The following is a 21,424-nucleotide window of genomic DNA, read 5'->3' as shown; positions in this document are numbered from 1 at the left end:
ATTTATTGTTATGAAACTATGTTTAGGGGTTGTTTGAATGGCATGAGAAGTGCTTTTGAAAAATATATTTTCATAAGTCGAGATAAACTCATTTACATATTTATTTCGTATATCGTAAAATCACTTCTGAAACTATGTACTGGTTTTCATCCAAATATCCTCTTAATTTGACAATGCTAATGGACAAGGGCACACTGGTATTGAGATCATGAACGCAGCCTTAGGATGCAGAATGGTTGAGGGCGGACGCAGAACAGCAGCTAGCGCTCCCATCAATGATGGAAATGCTTCTTGAAATATCCTAATGGCTCCAATCCGACTCCGACGGGAGGGTTACCGTACGCGTGTGATGAGGTGATGATGCTCTACCATACTAGATGAGCATTAAATTTGAGCCATTTACATTAGAATCCAACGATTCAAATTAAATATAAATTTATTTTTATATTTTTTTAAAAAATATTAATTGAAGATGTTAAATATAAATTATTAAAACTGTAATTAAATGTGGCGGATGTTATGATAAGAAGAGTAGGCGACGATCAAATTGCATTGTATTCCCTTGTACCGTCTGAAGATTCCCATCCTTTAAATAATCCGGTCCCATGCTCTGCATGTGTTCACGTGTCCTGCCATCCCAAATGCCGTTGATTACACCATCGCACCATCTCTACTGGATTCATTCTCCTGCCCCTTTTCACACTCGCTCATTTTTCTTCCTTTTCCTTTCCAATGAATCATTTTCTGCTTCCCTCCCCCACACTCACACCCACGCGCGTCTACTTCAACCCCATTCCTCATGGTAGCCAACTGTGTTGATGTGTTGTCCTGAGTGGATAAGACAAGCACCGTTGTTATTATCTCTTGGGGGCAGTGGACTCACTTGCTCCTAAAAGGGTGCGGTGGGCTCTTTTCTCTGCTACAAGCAAGGACAAATCCTTGATAAATGTGTATGTTTGTGTGTGTACATGTGAGAGTGTGCGTGTGTGTGTGAGGAGGGAAGAGAGAGAGAGAGAGGCCTCGATTGGTAATGTTGCTGGCAGCGTTTAGCCGATTTAGACTTTTAGAGTAAGAACAGGGAGGTGGAGGAGTAGAGAAGGGAGGTCAGGTCAGGCGCACAGAGACTGATAGCTAGAAAGAAACATGTTCGATGGAGTGCCAGAGCAGCTCCACCAATTCATAGCCCCAAGAAACTCACTCCCTCTTCACCTCCCCTTCCCTCCTTTCGATGCTTATAACCCTTCTTCGCAGCATCACTTGCCCCTCTCACCACCAAATCTTCTGTCCCCATTGCACCGCAAAGGTGAACAACACGATGAGCAGCAACAAAGCAGCATGAACTCAAACATTCATGAAGGAGAACCACAATTGGGCGATCAAGACCTGGTTCTTTCCACCTGGCCTGACGACGAAGTGCTTGCTCTCTTGAGGATCAGATCTGGCCTCGACGCTTGCTTCCCTGAACTCACCTGGGAACATGTTTCAAGGTAACTCTCCGGTCTCTTATACTTACTTGCTACTTCTCGGTCGCCAATTAATTAACTCTACTCAGCATCTGGGCTGGCTTTCAATTCATTATCCAGCTACCTGATCGATCCCTAGTGGAAAATCAATGAGAGGTGGCTAGACTTCGACTTTTTTTTACCTTCATATGATAGACACAGGCACACGTGTAATTCACCACAAAGTGCTCTTACACTGACACACACGCTCCCACAGAAAAAGAGGGCCAAGATTGTAGGCGATATATCGTGGGAAGGCCACAAATTATCTTCTTGTTGTTGTTGTTGCTGCTTTTTTTTTTTTTGGAGTGAAAAAGAAACCTTTCTGTGCATGTGCGTGCGGGTGTAGCACGAGTTTTGGTGTATAACCTTCCGTGGCACAAATAAGCAGAACTATAGAACGAATGCTTGAATGGTTATTATCGGGTTAAATAGGTAATGGTGGGCTGCAGGAAGCTTGCAGAACTTGGATTTAAAAGGAGTGCGGAGAAGTGCAAGGAGAAGTTCGAAGAGGAGGAAGCTAGTTGCTTCAACAACATCCATTACACCAAGAACAACGGTTGCCGCTTTATCAGTGAGCTCGAGCCGCTTTATCAAATCCCTGCGGTCGACGTTGAGCTTGGGTCTCAAGAGAGTAAGCAGCCGCCGCCGCAAAAGCCGACTGAGGAACAACACAGGAGGATTGATCACGCATTAGAAGATGCCTCAGGAAATGACGCCTCATTGACTCAACAATGCGAGGAAACTGTGAAAATGATGGGAACATCAAAGCGCAGGAAGAGAAAGAGGCACGATAAGTTTGAGAATTTGAAGGGTTTTTGTGAGAACATGGTGAACGAAATGATGGCCAAGCAGGAACAGATGCACAATAAGCTGCTGGAGGACATGTTTGAAAGAGACCGAGAGATACTCGCTCGAGATGAAGCTTGGAAGAAACGGGAGGTAGATAGGATGAACTGGGAGCTCGACATAATGGCGAAAGAGCAGGCTGTTGCGGGCCAAAGGCAAGCCGCCATTATTGATTTGCTGAAGAAAATTTCAGACCAGAGCCATCGTGCCAAAACGGTGGACGATCCCAATCCAAATTCTCTGGCGGCTACTTCCCTGTCGAGCTCGCAGAACCCTAGCCCATGTTGTAATTATACTGGGGAGAACAGTCCCGAGCCGCCGCCACCCGTGGTTCTTAATTATACATGCGAAGGGGCATCAGATCAAAACCCTGATAGTGCAGCCAAAGTTCCTAATCCCTCTTCAAATGACTCTGCTCCAGCACTCACCCGGAACCCTAACACCGTCCTTGCCCAGACAAATGAATTGCCCGAAAAAACAGCTTCGACGCATAGAGGCGGGTGGGATAATTGTGGGTGGAGGGAGAAAGAAGAGGTGGGAAGAAGATGGCCGAGAGAGGAAGTGATGGCACTGATAAACCTGAGAAGCAGCGCGAACGAAGAGAGGGAGGGAGGGAGCAGCAGGACGCCTCTGTGGGAGAGGATATCGGAAGGGATGAGGGAAATGGGGTACAGGAGAAGCGCCAAGAGATGCAAAGAGAAGTGGGAGAACATAAACAAATACTTCAGGAAGACGAAGCATCTGAGTAAGAAAAGGTCGGTGGATTCTAGAACCTGTCCCTACTTCCATCAACTCGCTTCTTTGTATTCTCAAGGAAATGCTTCAACGGCTTAATGATCATCTTCTCTCAGAAATGCCTCCTCATTAGCATCTCCATCACTCATGTATACTTTTTTTCCTTCAATCATTAATAACTAGGTATATTTTTTTTACTTTAACGCCTCCAACAATATTCTTGTTCTCTACTGCTTTATTAATTAATTTGCAGTCATTTTTAATTGATTAGCCTCACAGGGCCAGCTCTATTATTCTTTCTTTTCTACAATCGTGTGGTTTTGTAATATAGTATTATAATTAGTCTACATGCATATTTTATTTCAGAAAATATAATTCAATTATATATTATAACTACCACATACACGCGCGCGCAAGTTATGCTTATGTCATGTACTTTTTAGTTGAGAAGTCTTTCTTTGTTTTTCTTTGGGCAAAATACTTGAGAAGTCGACAAGTAACGAAGTCACAGAAATGTGGAAAGTTTTATGGGACGGCTATGGAATTAGGCTCAAAGTGGGGGGGAAAAAAAAGGGCTATCAAATTAGACTCCATAATTTCTCGTTACATCATGGGCGTGGCTCTTTAATTCCTTTTGCAAGCATACTGGTTGTGTTTTATATGAGCGTTAACCCGAACCGTAAAACCGAAGTGGGGCGCGAAAAGGAAAAAGGAGGATGTGGCGGAAACATTCCTTAGGCAGTCCGTGCTTTAGTGGGAGCCAATTAATTGGCTAGCTAGTGAAAGGAATATGGAGAGCACTTTGCGCTGCCTTACAGTCTTTCGAAGCCAATGAAGTTCAGCTTTTATGTCTGATAATAAATATGTCTACGGGTTCTTTTTTTTGTTTTTTGTTTTTGCTTCTTTTGAAAAATCTCTTCACTTTGCAGCGTTTAAAAATTATGTGTTATCAGATGAACTTATCGCTCATTCCCGTACGTTAATTAAGGTTCGGCGTTTTAAAAGTAATGTTGATCAGTTACGCATTTAGTTCTTTTTTTTTTGGGGGGGGACATGTGAAGTGATTCTAGAATGAACTGATTATCTTGATGATACGAGACTCATAGATTTTCTATTTTTCTTAATCCTGTTCGGGCCCGGCAAGAAAACGGATGCGTGCATGCTAACTGATATCTTTCTTCCTTCTTCTTTACTTCCAAGACTTCTGTATTGTACGTACTGTTAAATTTGTAAAAATTAGGTGAACTGCATATATATATTACTCGTGATTCAAACTTTGAAGGATTAAAAGCAACCTGTGCTAGAGTTTATGGATAGCATGATTTGTTATGAAATTTATATTTTATGTAAGTTAATGAATATTTGTTAAGAAATTATCATTACATTAAAAAAAATCAGGATATATATTTTGCTGTGTAACAGTTATATATACATTTCACTGTGTGTGTAGAGGGCAGAATGCACGTCAATACAATCGCTGTACGTAGAGGGGTAGACTGTCTGGGTGGGAGGAGAAGGAGCTAAGGAGACGACATCCGCGGCTTCTTTCCTCTCCTTTTGGTTTTTTTTTTTTTTTTGGCAAAGGACGACAAATAGTGCATTTAGTTAGACATGATATGAAGGGAGAGAGGAGGCATGTAGCGAGCAAGGGACAACGCAGATGGAAGGATGGAGGGTCCCGCTTTTGTCTGCTCTGCTGAATTATATAACCGGAGAATCACTCCTTTAGGCCCCACGCTCTGCTCTCGCCAGTCGCCAGTCGCCACCCTCCACATCACCCCACTCTCTATCTCTCACGTTTACATGCACCTCAGGGTTATGTGTATAGTTTTGATCCAAAAAAAAAAAAAAAGAGATTTTATATATAGTTCAGAAATTTAATCGTTTTGAAATATATATACTATATAAGAATTCATTTGATTTTTATTTTAATCTTAAATATAAGACTTTAATTTATTTTGTCTCTCATATATTTTTTTAAAACTTGTCTTTGTAATAATAGTAGTTTTAGCTAATACATTTGATTGGTAAGGATGTTTTAAGAAAAAAATACTTATTTATTACAAATAACTAATTGAACTAGTTTTTTTTAATCTATTTTAATTAGTCTATTAGTTTTTATATTAAGGGTTGTGGTTAATACAGTTCCCACCCAAACTCACACTTAATTGTTGTATTATTATTAGGGAAAAACTTAGATCAATATCATGTGTCTTTTTTGATTTAATATAAATTTATAATTAAACATGATTAAATGTTAATATTTTAAAAATAGAAAATACAGTCATCTTTTATTGAAAAACCTGATATGATAAATATAAGTCTTACTATTATTATCATGGGCAGTTTTGAAATGAGTTCATTGATGAGATCTTCTTTGTTTCTCTCAAAATATCTTATACTCCCTGCAATTTTAATTATGAGAGCCACTTAAGGAGTCGATTTTAGTTCTAAATACAAGTTAATAACCATTTTGATTAATTATATGTTAATTATTCAGGGTTAATATAATTCAGGGTTAATATAATTTGTTGTCTATTAAGTTTGCCTTCATTTTAGTTTTGATATATCAAGTTTTAAATTATAGATTTTAGTCTCTAAAATTTCTTGTTATTTAAAATATTATTCCACACAAATTCAATAAAAATCTGAACGATTTTACCCATTGAGGAACTAAAACTAAAATAAAAACAAACTTAAGAGAAAAAAAAATTATATTGATCTAGTTATTTGATTCTTATACTATTTAGGATGAGATGGAGGAGCATTTTTTATATACAAACACTGAAAAAATCTGCGTTACAACGAAATAGGAGGAATATGTAAAAAATGAATAGTAAGTAATAATGAATATTTATAGGGAAAATCGCAAAAAAAAAACCTTTAAAATTGAAAATTTTCATGCAAAAACCCATTCATAAAATTACTGTAATTTGCTTATCAATTGTTATTAAGACTGATACTAATATTATAATGGGTCCTTATTTATATTTTTTTATTTTTAAAGTCTTTTTTTATGCTATTTTCTCATATTTATACGCAATAAAAAATATACGCTTTCAACCCAGTCATTGCAGGACATTGTGGCAAAGGGAAAAAAGCGAAAAAGGAAACTCATCAGTGTGTCAGAACTCAGAAGTTTGTAACCACTGCACGTGCATGCGCTGGTCCCATCACCTCAGACTTCGGAAGATGAAGTCAACGATATGAGGCCCGTCCATTGACGACATCAATGCTGGCCCATCCTCGCAATGACATATGGGCCTTTTTCAAGATCCAAACGCCGTGGTCCCCATGATCTATGCGCAGAGTAAAATCTCGCCCCGCAAAAAAGCCGTAATGCGAGCAGGAATGCGTTTATTTGAATCAACGAAGGGTTGCAATTTGTTCGCTCAGATTAGATCCTTGCTTCGTTATTCCTGAGAAGTAAAGCTGATATACATTCCTCGTCAGTGCAGTAATGTTGCCGATGCCTTACCCGAATATCTGAGACTTCGCTCTTTGAGGCTTACCCTGATTTTCTAAGGATGACGGAATTTGGGAGCTGATCCCCAGCGGACTTATTGTTTAATTGGGCTTTAGCCCTCTTCTGTATCAAAAACAAAAAAAGAAGGAACGAGGTAGAGATGGGTGAAGTTATAGTCCTGGGGGTGCAAAAAACGTGGGGTGTTTTAGGGGGAAGATCGCTGTTGGAGTTTGGTGCGAGAGGTGATAGAGTTGGGTGATGATTGAAGAATGCCTGTTGGATTTGGGCGCCTCGGTATTTATTAATTTGCCAACGCTCTGTTTGGAACAAGTTTACTGCAGTCGCGTCAGCCACACTCCGCATCCTCTTCCAGTTATTCACAAAACCATAGACGTCTTATCATTTAGCTCCACTGTCTTTCTTCAGCCATGATTTAACTGGTAGTGTTGGAAGCAGTGGATAATCACTTAGATCTATTTAATTTGTTACCACATTTTTTCAAATCTCTGTGGGTGAGTGTGTGTTTGTTTTTATGCCAGCTCGTCAACAGGCAGATACATGCCTCTCCGCTGAGCTGAGAATATTGGAAACGCATTTTTCTTCCATTCATGCGTCCCTGTCCCTCCACTGTGAATCATCACTTCATATCAGAGACCCACGTTCTAGTTTGCGGGGCCACCCCCACTTCCCAACAAACCCCCCCCCCCTCTTCACAAAAAAGAAGAAGAAAAACAACCAAAAAAATGGAAAACGCATCTAATGTCCTTGAAAGTATCAGTCTTCGCCCTAATCACCTATAAAATTTTTCATTCATGCCCCCATAAATAATTCCATTTGTTCTATTTAGGTTTTCTCAATGCCGTAGTACAGGTCAGTGCTCATTGTATGGCCTTCAATATAAATATTACTACCATTGAGATGAATTTATTTTTCACGTTATGCTTTTGTGTTGTTTATTTATTATTCGATTTTAATAACTTACGTTATCACATCCATTTAAAATAATATTTATGTTGTCGCCCCACAGACTAGATATTTTGGGTCCAGCCATGTTTCTCGGAATAAACGGTACTTAAATGTTTGTCTGCTTAAGTTACTTGATAAAGCGTCTTTTTCACTTGGTTTGACAAAGCAACAGAGTGCTGCGAAAGAGTTCATACGGTCTCGCTTCTAAAATGCGGAGAGGGATCCTTTTTGAAGAGGGGAAAGTACAATAAAAATGGATTTTCTTTATTCGAGTGGAGCCGTCGGTCTCAAAGAGTTTGTAATGTGTAAAGTGAGGTTAAAGGTGGGATTCTGACGTTGCTGCCGGGATCCATATATGAGCCTGCGAGGACTCCATGATTGGAAAATGTAAAAAAAAAAAAAAAAAGGCCACTGCTATGAAATTAATATGGAAAAGCTGAAAAATGCCCTCATCAAATTGCTTTGCTTACGTGAGTGAGATGGACAATACAGTGTGTTCACTAAAATCATTCATCAAACAAGTTTGTTTTTCCTTCCATGGCTGTATTAGGCCTAAAAGTACTTAGCGAGTGAAAAGAAGGGAATTACAATAAATTTTTTTTTAAAATAATTATAAAACAAGTTTCAGAAGTTGTTATTTTTTATTTTGAAACCTGTTATCATAAGCTATCCAAGTTGTTATTGGGATTTCTTAATAATTATTTTACTTCTTTACAACTTGATTGTAATTCGCTGAGGAAAAAAGAGGAGAAGGGGGGAAGAGAGTTGGGAAAAAAGCAATCCATCACGAGAGTCCAGATTTGTGAATCACTTCAAAGTTCACACAGATGAAGCCTCCGGCTTAGATGAATGTGCGCGTGAGGACGTCAAGATCGGAGTGGGGGGGCTTGAAAAGGGGAGGTAATAATGAGATGGAATTGAACAACCACAACCGCGTTTCCCCTTTCGCCTTTCAACGCAGCGATGCCCCTCCACTCTTTTATCGGGCAATAATCAATTAATCGCGGAAATATATTTTATATGTACTTGAGAATCCCCCTGGAGCATTGAACCACCGACTCAATGCCAAAAAATCGGTTGTGTCCCACCACGCTTTTCATTGCCCCCCCCGCCTCCCTTATTAGATAGCGCAATCGATTCTCGTTTATTTATTCCTATTTTTAACTCTCCGTCTCTTCTATTCTCTTGTTATCATATTAGTCCTGGTCTCCTCTAACAATTTCTTAACCACGCTTTGACCATCACAGGGTTTTCAAAGATAAGCCAGGCAATCACTCTATTATTCTCTCCCTTTTTTAAATACCAATATGAGCACAAACTCATCAAGTCACGTCCCCAGGCCTGATTTGCCTCGCATGACCAAAGAGAGAGCCACATTTTAAAGGAGCAGTCAGTGACAGTCGACTTTTGCCAAAATTTCACGACAATTGAGCTGCAGATATAATTTAACTCACTGTGGATTTCGTATTTTTGACTAGAAGTAAGAGAGTATTTAAGCTCTAAATATGAATTCCGGTTTGTAATTCGGATTCTTATTGACAGCCGTTTAAATCCATACTGACAACTCATGTTTTTTCACTAGTTTTGTTCCGGAGTTAACGAGGGGGGCGGGAGGGGACGAGTAAAATCAAAGTAAGAAAGAAAAAAGAAGGAAAAGGGAAAAAAAAAAAAAAAAACCCAGAGAATACGACAGCGACTGAACTAATGTGAATTGACCAAAGCAAGCTTAATAAAATAAATCAAGCATGGCAATGAGAAGTTGCTTGGTTTCAAAACTTGTGCGCGAGACGGCGAGCGTCTGGCGCGGGTTATGTGTTGTGAGCCTCACTGCTCACACACGGACGCTCTCTCACCCCCACTAATGCATCGCTTGCTTTAATAAACTGCAATCTAAATCTCCCCCCTTCCATTTGTCGTCTTCTTCTTACTCTGCACGGGAATGGCGAGAGAGCTTCTGCAACTTTATCTGCTGCTGCTCCTCCTTCCTTCTCCACAACGGAGTCCTTTTGTTCTTCCTCTGCTCATGTCCAAGTCTGCTTTCTCACATCCGTCTTTCCCCGCCGCATTTTAAATTCCTCCGATCTGTCTAAATCCTCATACCAAGGTGCTTTTCCCTCACTTTTGCGCTATCTATGTATGTCCTTTTCCTTTTCTCTCTGCTTTCTTCGATGTTTCATTTCACTCCATTTTCTGTGCCTGCACTTTTCAAAGTTGCAGCTCGTTTTTTCTGCTTCGAATTTACTCATTCCATGCGTGTTTGACTTTGCGACAACTTGATTCTTTCCTTATTACCGCACCTTTTGCGCGTTTTGGCGGCATGAGGTTGTTTCCAGAAAATGTAGCGAAGGAAACGAATTATGCTTCTCGATCTTAGTCATCCAATATTCCTCTAACTGGTAGCTCCTCGTTCCATGGCGTCCCGCCCATTCTGGTTGTACGGTGGAACGGTGTTCTACCGACATCCTCCACAGTAACTGTTTATTTCCTCTTGGGAGTGCGCTGTCCCCTTTTTTACAAGCAAAATGATGCATTAAAATTATTCTGTACTTTGTGAAATTGACAATGATTAAACTCGATTCTTCAGCTTTTGTAAACGAATAAGTAGGATCGAATGGCGCATAATCTTATTTTGTTGGATACTTGATTGTTAAAAGATTGTTTAGACTAGCTTCATGATTACACAACAGGTCGTTTCTGCGTTTTCTTTTTCCAATTCAAATATTATTTTTGTTCACAGAGGCCTATTGCGAATTTCTTTATCGTGAATAATTACAACGACATCGCCTATCACTTTTATTCTTCTATCTTGAGTATGGAGAAAAATGTTGAAGATTTACATATGTGCATTTCCAGTTGTGTGGAAATATTGCATAAGGTTTAGGCCTGCTTCTTTGATGCCTAGCACTTATGACTTACCTTTTGTTTGGGAACAAGTTGAGGGAAGAAAGAAAACTGTGGATGAGAAACTTGGAGGAATAAAACTGACGAAAACAAAATTTAATTCTTATGTCTCTTCTTTGGCTGTCGTATGTATGAAGGGGAAAGGAATGGATGAGAACTGGCGAAATAACTAACTCGAGTGGGATTAAAAATTTAGTGACCTTATACTTCAACAAGGATGTTCATATAATTTGAAGTACTGCAAGATGTTTTGCTATTGCTTCAATTTCACTCCATTATTCCAGATTCATTCCAGGATAATTTAAACTATTTTTTTCTGACATTATTTTTTCTCAATTCCCTTGTTTGAATCTCCCAAAATCTTTTCGTCCATTTTCACCCTTTACGAATGTTGGCTTCATTCTTTCCCGCACATCACCGAATTCCATTAAGTCTCTTAGTAACCCTGTTTTCTTTTGTTTAATTTTTTCCCCCTTTACTTTCAAGTACAATTTAATAATTATCCCCTTTTCGCCACCGTTCCCATGTTTTTTGTTTGCTCTAACATTCTGGATTTGGACTTTACACAGTGGAGGTAAATTTTATTATTAATCACATGGAGCAGTATGAAATACTGGAGCAAATTGGAAAAGGTGCTTTCGGCTCTGCTCTTCTTGTGCGGCATAAGCATGAGAAAAAAAAGTGAGCATGGAATAAAACTTCAATGCTTTCTTTCTTTCACACACTTAATGATGACTATTCAACGATAAAATTTGTAGCTGGATCTGTGAAATGCTTTTTTAACATTGTCTTTGAACCATATAGATATGTGCTGAAGAAAATTCGCCTTGCTCGCCAAACTGAGCGGTCTCGTAGATCTGCACACCAGGAGGTTAGTGCTTGATAGTGTATCAACAAGTGATCTAACTGAACATTTCCATGTCATTTTCTGTTTGATTTGTCCTTGCGATCTTTGCTTGTTTTGTGATGCTAGGTTGTGGTGTGTTTTGCATAAGGTCTAGACTCTAGATGAATATCATTTGGTAGCAGGCCTAAAGAGCAGTTGCACCTTCTAGCAATTTCTGTTAATTTGGATTTGCTGACAGTTCTTTTTGTCCTGTATAGATGGAGCTAATCTCTAAATTAAGAAATCCATTTATCGTCGAATATAAAGACTCCTGGGTAGAAAAGGTAATACTTTGATCTCCATTGTTAATTTGTAGAACAGCTTACCCTAGGAAGCTTGTATTGGAAAAGATGGATTATATCATGATAATATTGTTTAGGAAGGTTAACTCTTGGCCTTATTTGACGCTACCCCTGAGTATAGTATTGTTCGTTTGTTGTTATCACTTGCCGTAATGTTGACCCCACAACCAAAGTTCTTGCCTATGCCATTATAAATGGTTTAGTCATTTTCTTCTATTATGACACTTTTGCTTCCGATTGCCGATTACATAAAACTAATTGTAATTGCTTTATGTTTGCCAATATTGCGCCTTCCTCTTAGGGGTGCTATGTGTGCATTATTATAGGTTATTGTGAGGGCGGAGATATGTAAGTTTCTTTCTCAAATGCCTTTAGTTTACATGACTTGCATCTGTCATAAATTGTAGCATTATCTTTTAATAAATGCATTATTGATTTAAAACAGGGCAGAAGCTATAAAAAAGGCTAATGGTGATTTTTTCCCTGAGGAGGTATGTCTATTTCTTTTGTCCTTGCAGATATTAGAATGTGGTGATATGTTATCAAATTCTCTGCATGAGAACTTGTCTTTGAGTAAACATTAGGTGACGTATTGTTATTTGCACTTAAAATCTAACGGTTCTTTATCTGCAGAAACTTTGCAAGTGGCTCGTTCAACTTCTTATGGCCCTTGACTACTTGCACCTGAACCATATTCTTCATCGTGATGTCAAGGTTAGCAGCAGGTTTCTCTTTGCACTTAACAATGGTATTTCTGTTTCCATACAAATTTTCTTAGCCCTATGCTGGACTGCTAGTAAGAAAGTCTTATGATTCTTTCAGTGTTCAAATATATTTTTGACAAAAGATCAAGACATACGCCTTGGTAAGTTATTCTGTTGTTTTAAATAAATATGTCATCTGAGGGTTGAGAATATTTACTTACAAGTGGACGATGGTGAAACAGGTGATTTTGGACTTGCCAAAATATTGACTTCAGATGATCTTGCTTCCTCTGTAAGAAACATGCGATATATAATTTGGATTGATGCTGCAATTTATAACTAAATATTGGCCTGTTGTCATCATAAAAAGAAAACAAATGAGAGTAGTTCTCTATTGGTCTTGTAACTTAGGTTGTCGGAACTCCTAGTTACATGTGCCCTGAGCTCTTGGCTGATATTCCTTATGGTTCTAAATCAGATATTTGGTCCCTGGGTAAGTATTCTTGTGTTATTATTTACAGTCCATGTGCTTTGTTATCTGTCTAAAACATGTATTTATTATTTCTTATATTTGTTGTCTAGGATGCTGTATATATGAAATGGCAGCTCATAAGCCTGCATTTAAAGCATTTGTAAGTTTCTTATATATTTTAAAGTTTAGAATAGCAAATGATTCTGAGAGAATAGTTGAAGGGCAAAAATGCCTTTTAACCCTTTAGGGAAACTCATCAACTATTTAGCTTCTCTTGATTAATTGTTTACATGCATTTAGTTGCTTGCTTTATTATCTCTAAAAGAGTCTTAAAAGTTCCTGCATTCATTCTTCCTCCTGTCTTTTCTGCCAATTTTACTTTATGGAGGTTCCAAAATATCTTTCAATTTCATTGGGCAGGATATACAGGCACTAATCAACAAGATTAACAGGTCTATAGTGGCTCCACTGCCAACAAAGTATTCTGGTGCATTGTACGTCTTTGTCTTTTCATCATCTAGTTATTTTGTCTGCCCTATCTGTTGCAAATCGCTTCTATATGTTTTACATTATTGAAACTAAAATTTCCAAAATTTTAGTGCCAAAGGCGTGCATTAGCATGTTAAACATCATTAAGAGTGGGTTTCCTTGTAAAATTACTGTGAATCATGATTAGTTGGTTCTAATCCTATTTGTTTTCTCTTTTTGCAGTCGGAGTCTTGTTAAAAGCATGCTGCGGAAAAATCCTGAGCTTAGACCTAGTGTATGTGTTACTCTTTTCACTGCTCTATATTGCACCAGAGCTTGTTGGCTTGGTGATTGATCCGTTGTAGACATGAAGTATAATTTTTTGTGCTATTCACAACAATGCAATTCAAGCATACTTCCCACCTCAAGATTTAATCTGACACCAGAAGGCCTATGCTCATGATATTTTTTTTTTTAACAATTTCCTTACTACCTTTTGAGTCCTTTCAATACTAGGATAAAAATGGCTATGCTTGCCATGCAAAAGCGAGCTTCCTGATCTCTTTCCAGCATTTTGTTGGCTTTGTGTTCACGAGAGGATTTCCTTTTTGTTCATCTTGCATGGAGGAGATAATTTGAGTTGACGATACATTACAGATGATCGAGTTGTGATTCTTCTAGATGATTGTAAGCACTGGGGAATTTGGTTGGCTTAGCTGAGATGGATAATCACTTTCTTTGGTATATTTGCATATGATCTTTAAAATTGGTGCTGGCTTCAGCAGGCTAACTCAATTTCTTCCTTCTCTACATCACTTACCTCAAGCTGCTCTACATTGTGCTGTGCCTGTTGGCCCTACATAAATTTGACAATTTGATCATACTGACTGCAATATATAATTTCCAGTGCACCCTGTCACACCCCGCATGACACTTGTGATTCTTATTGCTCTTGTGCAGTCCGATTCTTTTTGGTTGAATGACACTGTTGAGCTGTTAAATCCTGTGCCTCTTGACATTCTTGTTTTTGTTTGAATTCTGCTGCTGAATTATTCAAAATTAGTTACGGGCAGATATGGTGCCCGTTTGCTTTCCCACACACATCTAACAGCTGATCTGTCACAATGTACCATATTCTCATCTGAAGTGAACTTCTGGTGGCAGGCTGCGGAGCTGCTTGGACACCGGCATCTTCAACCTTACATTCACAGGATCCATTTGAAGCTTAATAGCCCCAGGCGAAGTACACTACCAGTTCACTGGTCAGAATCCAACTACATGAAGAAAACTAGGTTTCTGGAGTCAGAAGATGATCCTGTTTCAATATACAGAGATAAGCGACATTCTTTTAGTAATGATCTGACTCTTAATCCTAGCATATCTGGAGCTGAGCAAGATTCTGCTTGCTCTACCCTAGAAATCGAGTGTACTCCAGATCATTTGAATCAAGGGTTGGCAGAGCTATGTGTTGGAGATAGCCTTGAGCTGAAGGCAGTCTGTAAACCTGTTGTTTCAAGGACATCTTTCACCAAGGCTCCAAGACATACCTCCGTAAAGGCTTCTGCCACCTCTAAGAAACCAGTGGAGCCCACAAAAAAGCGTGTGTCGGTAAGACATACTGAAAGTTAACCATTGTGTTCTCTTTTGCTTTTTCATTCTTCGTCCTACCTTTTACCCCCTAATTTAGTGGAAGCAGTATAGTTGTTTGGCTTCTAAAGTACCTTATTGTTGCAGCTTCCTACTCCACGCAAAGCCAGACAACCAATCCATACAACTCGCAGAGTATCATTTCCATTACATACGAGAAGTTCTGATCAACACTCTCATCATGGGCCTGGTATTGGTTTACTTAGCCATATAAAGTCGCCAGACATTTCAGTAAACTCTCCTAGAATTGATAAGATAGCTGAATTCCCACTAGCATCATACGAGGATCCACTTTTTCCCATCTTTAGAACCCCACCCTCAGCCCAGGGTTCCTCAGGCTCTGCACCTTGTGGTGATCGTTCAATCATGAAAGATAGATGCACGGTTCAGATAAGAGCTTCTGTCAAGCATCGATTGACAGATTCATGGCAGGGAATCAAGCTAAACACATTTCGGGAAAATGCCAAGGATAAAAGTAGCTCCTCTGATCAAAATGCAACTGCTGGAGCATCAAGCCATGCCTCTTCAGACATGCGCCGTGGGCGGTTTGACACTTCATCATACCAACAAAGGGCTGAAGCCTTGGAAGGGTTGCTTGAATTTAGCGCAAGATTGCTACAACATGAAAGGTATGAAGAACTAGGGGTTTTATTGAAACCATTTGGGCCAGGAAAGGTCTCTCCAAGAGAAACTGCTATCTGGTTAAGTAAGAGCTTCAAAGAGAACACTCTCAACCGTGAAGAGTCCCTGTAATCTGGTGTTTTGTGTGCGCTTTAGTCAGAGACCAATTTGGAGCGTTTGTTTTTTTTTAATCTTCCACACCATGGTAGCATTTAAACAACTTCTGATCTTTGTAGGTTATCATTAACAGGTTTCTTCATTCAGTTCTTTTGCGGAACCATGTTAATCCAAGTTTGCAATCTGACAAAACGCACGATTCCTGTCCGACAATTGTTTTTGTGGTCATGTTCTGTCCTGTAACTTATCTTAAATCTTATTATCTTGACCAGAAAAGGAAGTTAAGGTTCTAGTCTTGACTTCAATCCATCGACTGATAACGAGCAGTGTCTTATCGCAGACACATAAAAAAAATACAAGGAGCAACTATTGTTAGAGCAATCTCTCCAGCTCCAAAGATTAACAGAAAGCTAAGTCACGGTATTCAGTTAAAATTCATGGCTATAATGATTATAATCGGCGCCTTAGCATATCCATTCTTCTCGGATACCATTAATTATCAGTATTCGCTTACCACTTGACTCTTAAAAACTGGATTTCTTGCTGTTTGTTGGGAGCAATGTGGTTTCAATAATCAGAATCATTAGTCGTCATGCCTATGCTGCTGTTGAAGGACTCACTTTTGCTGTCCGCAGATGACTCGTAATGGTTCATAACCCAATGATCCAGGTTTCCATGGTAGATAAAGCGTGAGGAGTTTGATGACACAGACTGCCTTCGACCATCCAATGAAAAAATCAAGTCATTCATAGACTCTATGGCCTTACTTTTGCGACTCGTACCTTGTAAGGGTCGTTGTTTTAGTTCACTGCAAGACCCAGCTTTAGCCCTGGAAGATTCTGTCCTGGTAAGGTCATTGGCTGCCCATGACATTGAATGGCGCTGGCTCCTTGATAAGTTGTTTCCTTGTTCTGCGGTAAAAGCATTATCCTCGTATTGATATTTTTGCTTTGAATAGCATGACATGACAACATGTTCTTTATCTGAAGGATCTAGAGGGCCGCTTCTGCTTTCCGTAATTTCCAACATTTCTTGTAGGTCCATATCCTTTGAGGCCTGTGAAGACAAATGACCACGTGATAGTTATATACTATGAATTTAGGTTTCATAACTAGAGCAATCGTCTAGTGCATATCTTTCAGCAAAAATAGTACGTATGCGGGTAACATTCGATAGAGACTTACTTTAGATTCTTTCAGGAGATGTTTATCCCGAGGATGTCGGGATGAGTATTTTGTAAGCAGCAGGCTAGCTTCTTGTGCGGCCTGAAGTCTCTGAATTCTGGCTCTGACTTGAATAGCCATCAAGGCATGCATGCCTCGCAGTGTAGCACTCGTTTGTTTCCTTACAAGATGGCCTCTCACTAGTGCCTGTATCTTCACCAGGCCCTTCAAAGCATGCAATGCTTTCCTCGCCTAACAAAATTAGAGTTTCAGAGTTCAAAGTAGTGGAGTGGGCATAAAGTTTAAAAGTGATAGAGGAAGTTGCAGAAAGAACTTTACCAAATAGGAGCGAAAAGCGGCCTGAATCTTGGCAGCAGCAGCGCTTTGGACGTCTCTGGGAGCCTTCGGCAGTAGAGAAGTTGAAAAACTGTATGGAGCCTCAGTATGCACAAACGATGGCATATGGAGGTTAGCAGTGTGGCTTGAATCAAATGAAGCGGAGAGTCTACGCGTAGCTATGTTTCCTGTCATGCTGGCGCTTGGCTTCCTTCCAAAGCTCCATCTGCGCTCCACTCTGGGACTTTCATCAATGTTGTTATCTATGCAGGACCTCTCTTCCTTTTTCCCCATTACATGGTTCCTTATCCATTTGCTCGCCTTCTTCATTTCTTCTCGCCTGCTTTCGCTAACGGCAACCCCGAAAGTTAGTGGTTACTAGCTGACAAAATTCTAGGCCAAAACAAATTTCTCAGATTAAACACACACAGATACTTCTATATATGTTGAGGAACCAGTCTTGTGGTTGTGGTCCATATCTTAGGTTTTGGTCTCCTTAGACATGCATTATTAAACACTCCAGTCTTCAATGAGGTCGGTGCAGGATTTCTTATAAATTCGGTGATTTTCCAGTCATCAGTTACTAGGACTTTGGCCTGCAAAGCTTTCGCTGATACCAGCCACTTGCCACCCTTGTGGGCATTCTTGAATGTAATTTGATGGAGCTTTCCATTCCGCCACTGCCTCAGCCGGGTGCTGAAGAGGCGCATATTTTATTACCAGAGTTCGTGAAATAACCCCATCTCTTTTAATTGGTTTCATGATGCTAAATTTAATGATCTTGTGCTGGTCAAAAAAAAAAAAACCAATGATCTTTTTTTTTTTTGTCCTCATACAGGACGCTACTCCAACTTGCTTGCGATGACGGTGCTGTGGTATACAATTGAAAATTTACAACTGTCACTGTCCTATTTCTTTTCCTTTTTTTGGTTTTTTTTTTTGGGGGGGGGGGGTTGTTCAATGAGGAGTAAATCAGGGACTGGAACGCAAGGGCCATCACGGCAAGCACTCGTCAGCCCCTTCAACAAATCACTACCGCCTTCAACTTCATACACAACCCAAGCCTTTTTTTTATCAAAAAACCATGGCAGCATTTCACTTCAAGGTTGCACGCCTGTAGTCCTCTTGAAAGTTCTCTTGGCATATCAACAAAAATTGAATCTGGTAAAAGAGATTAGTCTCTTATAATATGATAAACTCTCGTTCAATTTTTGCTAGAAGAAGTATGCACATTTTTGTGACTAACAGTATTTTGAATAGAATTATTTTAAATAAAAAAATACAAGTGCCTAGCCCAAAAAAAAAAAAAATCCTCTTGGCACCACTGCGCTTAATTTGGGGCTTTTGTTTCTGAAAAATTTACCGCCCCGTCACATGTATTGATGGGTTAGGAGCGAGCGCAGGAGACAAGAACAAGAGGAATACTCCGTTTGTCTTCTCTTCTCCTTGGTCTGTTCGGATCCAAAAATATAACAAACGCGCTTTCCGTTTTCCATCTTTCATCCGCAGGTTGTCCAGGATGTCGTTCCTCCCAATTCAACGGATTTTTTCCCATTATCATGAAGACTGTCTCTTAGTAGAGCTTCAAGATGGATGCTAACGATTTCTGCACTGGTTTTATCATGTCCTTGTTAAAGGAGGAGTGAGAGAAAGATGATCAGATGGTATTTAATTTCTTTATCTCCTTCTAAAGCTATTATCAAGCATGATTCAAATGCTGGTATATAATGTGACTGTCGTCTCTTCCGCTGAAAAACGCTTTCGGCTCTAAACTAGTCAAGGATTTGGAGCGTAAATTTAAAAAAGGAAGAAAAGGAAATGGTCTCAAATGTAGGATCATGCCATTGGTTTGTTCAGAACTCAAAATGTATATGGCAGTTTTCCTCACGAGTGTTTTCTTTTTTATATGGTTTGATCAGGCACACCAATTCTCAACCGTCTTTTATCGCTTTCTTTTTAGTTAGTCGTGGAAGCACCGTGCGTTGCTGCAGCTCGTTGGGCTTTCAGGCCATGCTTTCTATTACATGTGAAAGACGCAGTGAATATATTCTTCATAACAACGCTTTGTGAAGGAGTAAATGCGGAAAGGGGAACTTGCGTTGTAATAACAACAAATTAAACCATTTTCGTGTAGAGGAAGGTTGTCACCGTGATGAAATCCAAATGATCCTAGAGACTGGAGGCAGAAGGACGACTTTCTATTCTTTTTTTTTTTTTTGACACGTTACTATTTGCCGTTCTTCCCCAAAGCTTTGGATTCAGAATGCGTTACTTCATCAACAACGTTATATTTATTGATCTCATGGGGTTCATCAGAATACATCCAATAGGGTACAAAACGGGGGTGCCAAAAAAAGAAAAGAAAAGAAAAGAAAAGGCGAGATTTGAAACAAGGACCTACTACAGCACTTCACCCGTCTGAGATTTGATTGCAAGAAGGTCGAATCATTAGTGAATAGGGAACAAGAAACAAATGAAAATCCAAGCTACAGAGGAGTTTATGAAGTCCTCACCACGTGTAGGACGCAACCGATCACTTGTTCTTCTCTTCAACTCCACTCTTCCCAGCAATTATCACAGAAGTGGCCATATTCAAGAACAGCCCGTGCTCCACAACGCCTTCCAACGCCGATATTTCAGCACCGGCGGCCACCCCATCCCTGATCGGAGTCTTGAAGTACAAATCTACTATGTAGTTCGAATTATCGGTCACATAGGGTTTTCCGTCCGCATCTAATCTCAATTTCGCATCACATCCTTCTTCCTTAAACAACTCTTGAAGCCTGATCAAGTTGTACTTCCAACAGAACTGAACCACCTCGACCGGCATTGCTAATCCACTTCCACCAAGACCGGTCACCAATTTCGTGTCGTCAACAACCACGACAAACTTGTCGGAGGCAGCCTCCACCATTTTCTCTCTCAATAGAGCTCCACCGCGGCCTTTGACCAGATTAAGGTCAGGGTCAACCTCATCGGCGCCGTCGATGGCCAAATCAAGATGGGGATTGTCATCGAGGACGGAGAGAGGGATGCCGAGAGAGCGGGCTTGCTCTTCGGTGCGCTTGGAGGTGGGGACTCCAACAATGTCCTTCAACTGACCGGACTTAAGGAGCTCGCCGAGCTTGGCGACGACAAAGGCGGCAGTGGAGCCAGTGCCGAGACCAAGGACCATGCCGCTGCGGACGTACTCGACGGCTTTGTCGGCGGCGAGCTTCTTAAGGTCATCTTGGGTGAGGACCGGGGCGGAGAGGGCTTTGACGGAGACGGCGGTTCTGTGGGGGCATGTGCGGAGTTTGACAGAATTAGGTGTGCGCAGGAAAAGGTGGGTAGAGGCAGTGTGGTGTGAGGAAGACAGGGAAGGAGGCGATGAGAGGGATAAGGAGGCCATCGATTGTGTGGAGACCAGTGTCAGCACTAAACGCTAACAACAGACGATGCGATTCTATGAAACACAGGAAAATTTAGCCAATTACGCCTTTTAGTTGCCTCTTCGCTTCATTTGCTAATCCTATGCCCTTTAGTTGGTTAGTGGAGCCGCCAAGTGCATAAGGCACCTCCTTTTTCAGTTTTCACCTCCTATTATCTCACAATCTTTTATTTTCTATAGATTCCACGAGGATGTTTGAATCTTTCGCCCCTAATTACACTTCTATTATTTATTCTCTGATTCTCTGTTTTATCAGTTATATTTATAAGATCCCCAGTAGGCTTTAATAATAGACTTTTTATAAAAATTTACGAAGCATTTATTGATTCTTTTCAAAATATACCCTTGAGCCTTCAATATTCTTCTTGAAAAAATATATTTAATTTTGGGATAAAAATCTAAGACTGAATAAACGGTAATTTTGAGATTTCATGATATTTTTCATAAAATCAGAAACATTAATTAATTCTAACTACATTTTTAATATATATGATTTAATTAAAAGAATTCTTTGAATAGAGTTGAAGAGAGCATTTTAATGTTTTATCCTCCCACTAAAGTTGGTAAATTTGCTTTGGTCATTTGTTAATTTTGTTTTGGTTAATCCGTGTCTTTTAATTGACCAAAGAAAGAATACAACTTTTTCTTTGGTTAAAATACATTGTTGATCTTTGATTTTATGACAATTTGCACACCTATGACATAAAAAGTTGGTAATATTAAGGTTTTGTCATTTGACGGGTAACTGTGAGGTTCCCAGCAAATGAGGTCCAAATTTAAATGTGTAATTGGAACGGGAATTTGCTTGCGGATTAGTCACGACCAACGCTTTCCAAAACCTTTTTCAGCGGAGCATCAT

The 21,424-nt window shown here is 39.8% G+C and overlaps 4 protein-coding genes across 7 annotated transcripts; 2 read left to right on the top strand and 2 right to left on the bottom strand.

Annotated features, from left to right (window-relative positions):
* The first annotated feature begins 913 nt into the window (after positions 1-913).
* LOC114728014 (trihelix transcription factor GTL2) lies at positions 914-3,644 on the top strand. Its single transcript, XM_028914823.1, has 2 exons — positions 914-1,487; positions 1,955-3,644. The coding sequence occupies exons 1-2, from the start codon at positions 1,144-1,146 to the stop codon at positions 3,183-3,185; spliced, it is 1,575 nt and encodes a 524-aa protein (XP_028770656.1). The 5' UTR covers positions 914-1,143; the 3' UTR covers positions 3,186-3,644.
* A 5,708-nt stretch (positions 3,645-9,352) lies between these two features.
* Positions 9,353-15,864, top strand: LOC114728013 (serine/threonine-protein kinase Nek2). Of its 4 annotated transcripts, none has more exons than XM_028914818.1 (15): positions 9,353-9,549; positions 10,989-11,100; positions 11,224-11,290; positions 11,524-11,589; positions 11,909-11,955; positions 12,053-12,098; positions 12,241-12,321; positions 12,430-12,472; positions 12,554-12,603; positions 12,723-12,804; positions 12,894-12,943; positions 13,204-13,277; positions 13,495-13,546; positions 14,416-14,859; positions 14,986-15,864. In XM_028914818.1, coding segments are annotated over exons 1-15 (1,881 nt in total). In that variant the 5' UTR covers positions 9,353-9,548; the 3' UTR covers positions 15,652-15,864. The 4 variants fall into 4 exon arrangements, with proteins under 4 accessions (XP_028770651.1, XP_028770652.1, XP_028770653.1 ...); XM_028914819.1 differs by having other exon boundaries at positions 9,353-9,622; XM_028914820.1 differs by having other exon boundaries at positions 9,353-9,652.
* Positions 15,865-16,193: 329 nt separating this feature from the next.
* On the bottom strand, positions 16,194-17,851 carry LOC114728017 (uncharacterized). Its single transcript, XM_028914828.1, has 3 exons — positions 17,139-17,851; positions 16,821-17,051; positions 16,194-16,692 (listed from the first exon to the last, which is right to left on the bottom strand). The coding sequence occupies exons 1-3, from the start codon at positions 17,463-17,465 to the stop codon at positions 16,204-16,206; spliced, it is 1,047 nt and encodes a 348-aa protein (XP_028770661.1). The 5' UTR covers positions 17,466-17,851; the 3' UTR covers positions 16,194-16,203.
* A 1,552-nt stretch (positions 17,852-19,403) lies between these two features.
* Positions 19,404-20,629, bottom strand: LOC114728018 (probable ribose-5-phosphate isomerase 3, chloroplastic). The gene is made up of 2 exons (XM_028914829.1): positions 19,649-20,629; positions 19,404-19,553 (listed from the first exon to the last, which is right to left on the bottom strand). The coding sequence occupies exon 1, from the start codon at positions 20,524-20,526 to the stop codon at positions 19,669-19,671; it is 858 nt and encodes a 285-aa protein (XP_028770662.1). The 5' UTR covers positions 20,527-20,629; the 3' UTR covers positions 19,404-19,553; positions 19,649-19,668.
* Positions 20,630-21,424: the final 795 nt, after the last annotated feature.

The sequence above is a fragment of the Neltuma alba genome, unplaced genomic scaffold (genome assembly GCF_004799145.2).
Source record: "Neltuma alba isolate B1F8T4 unplaced genomic scaffold, ASM479914v2 tig00012518_pilon, whole genome shotgun sequence".
NCBI classification, from domain to species: domain Eukaryota; kingdom Viridiplantae; phylum Streptophyta; class Magnoliopsida; order Fabales; family Fabaceae; genus Neltuma; species Neltuma alba.
This window is presented reverse-complemented; position numbering and strand designations above follow the sequence as displayed.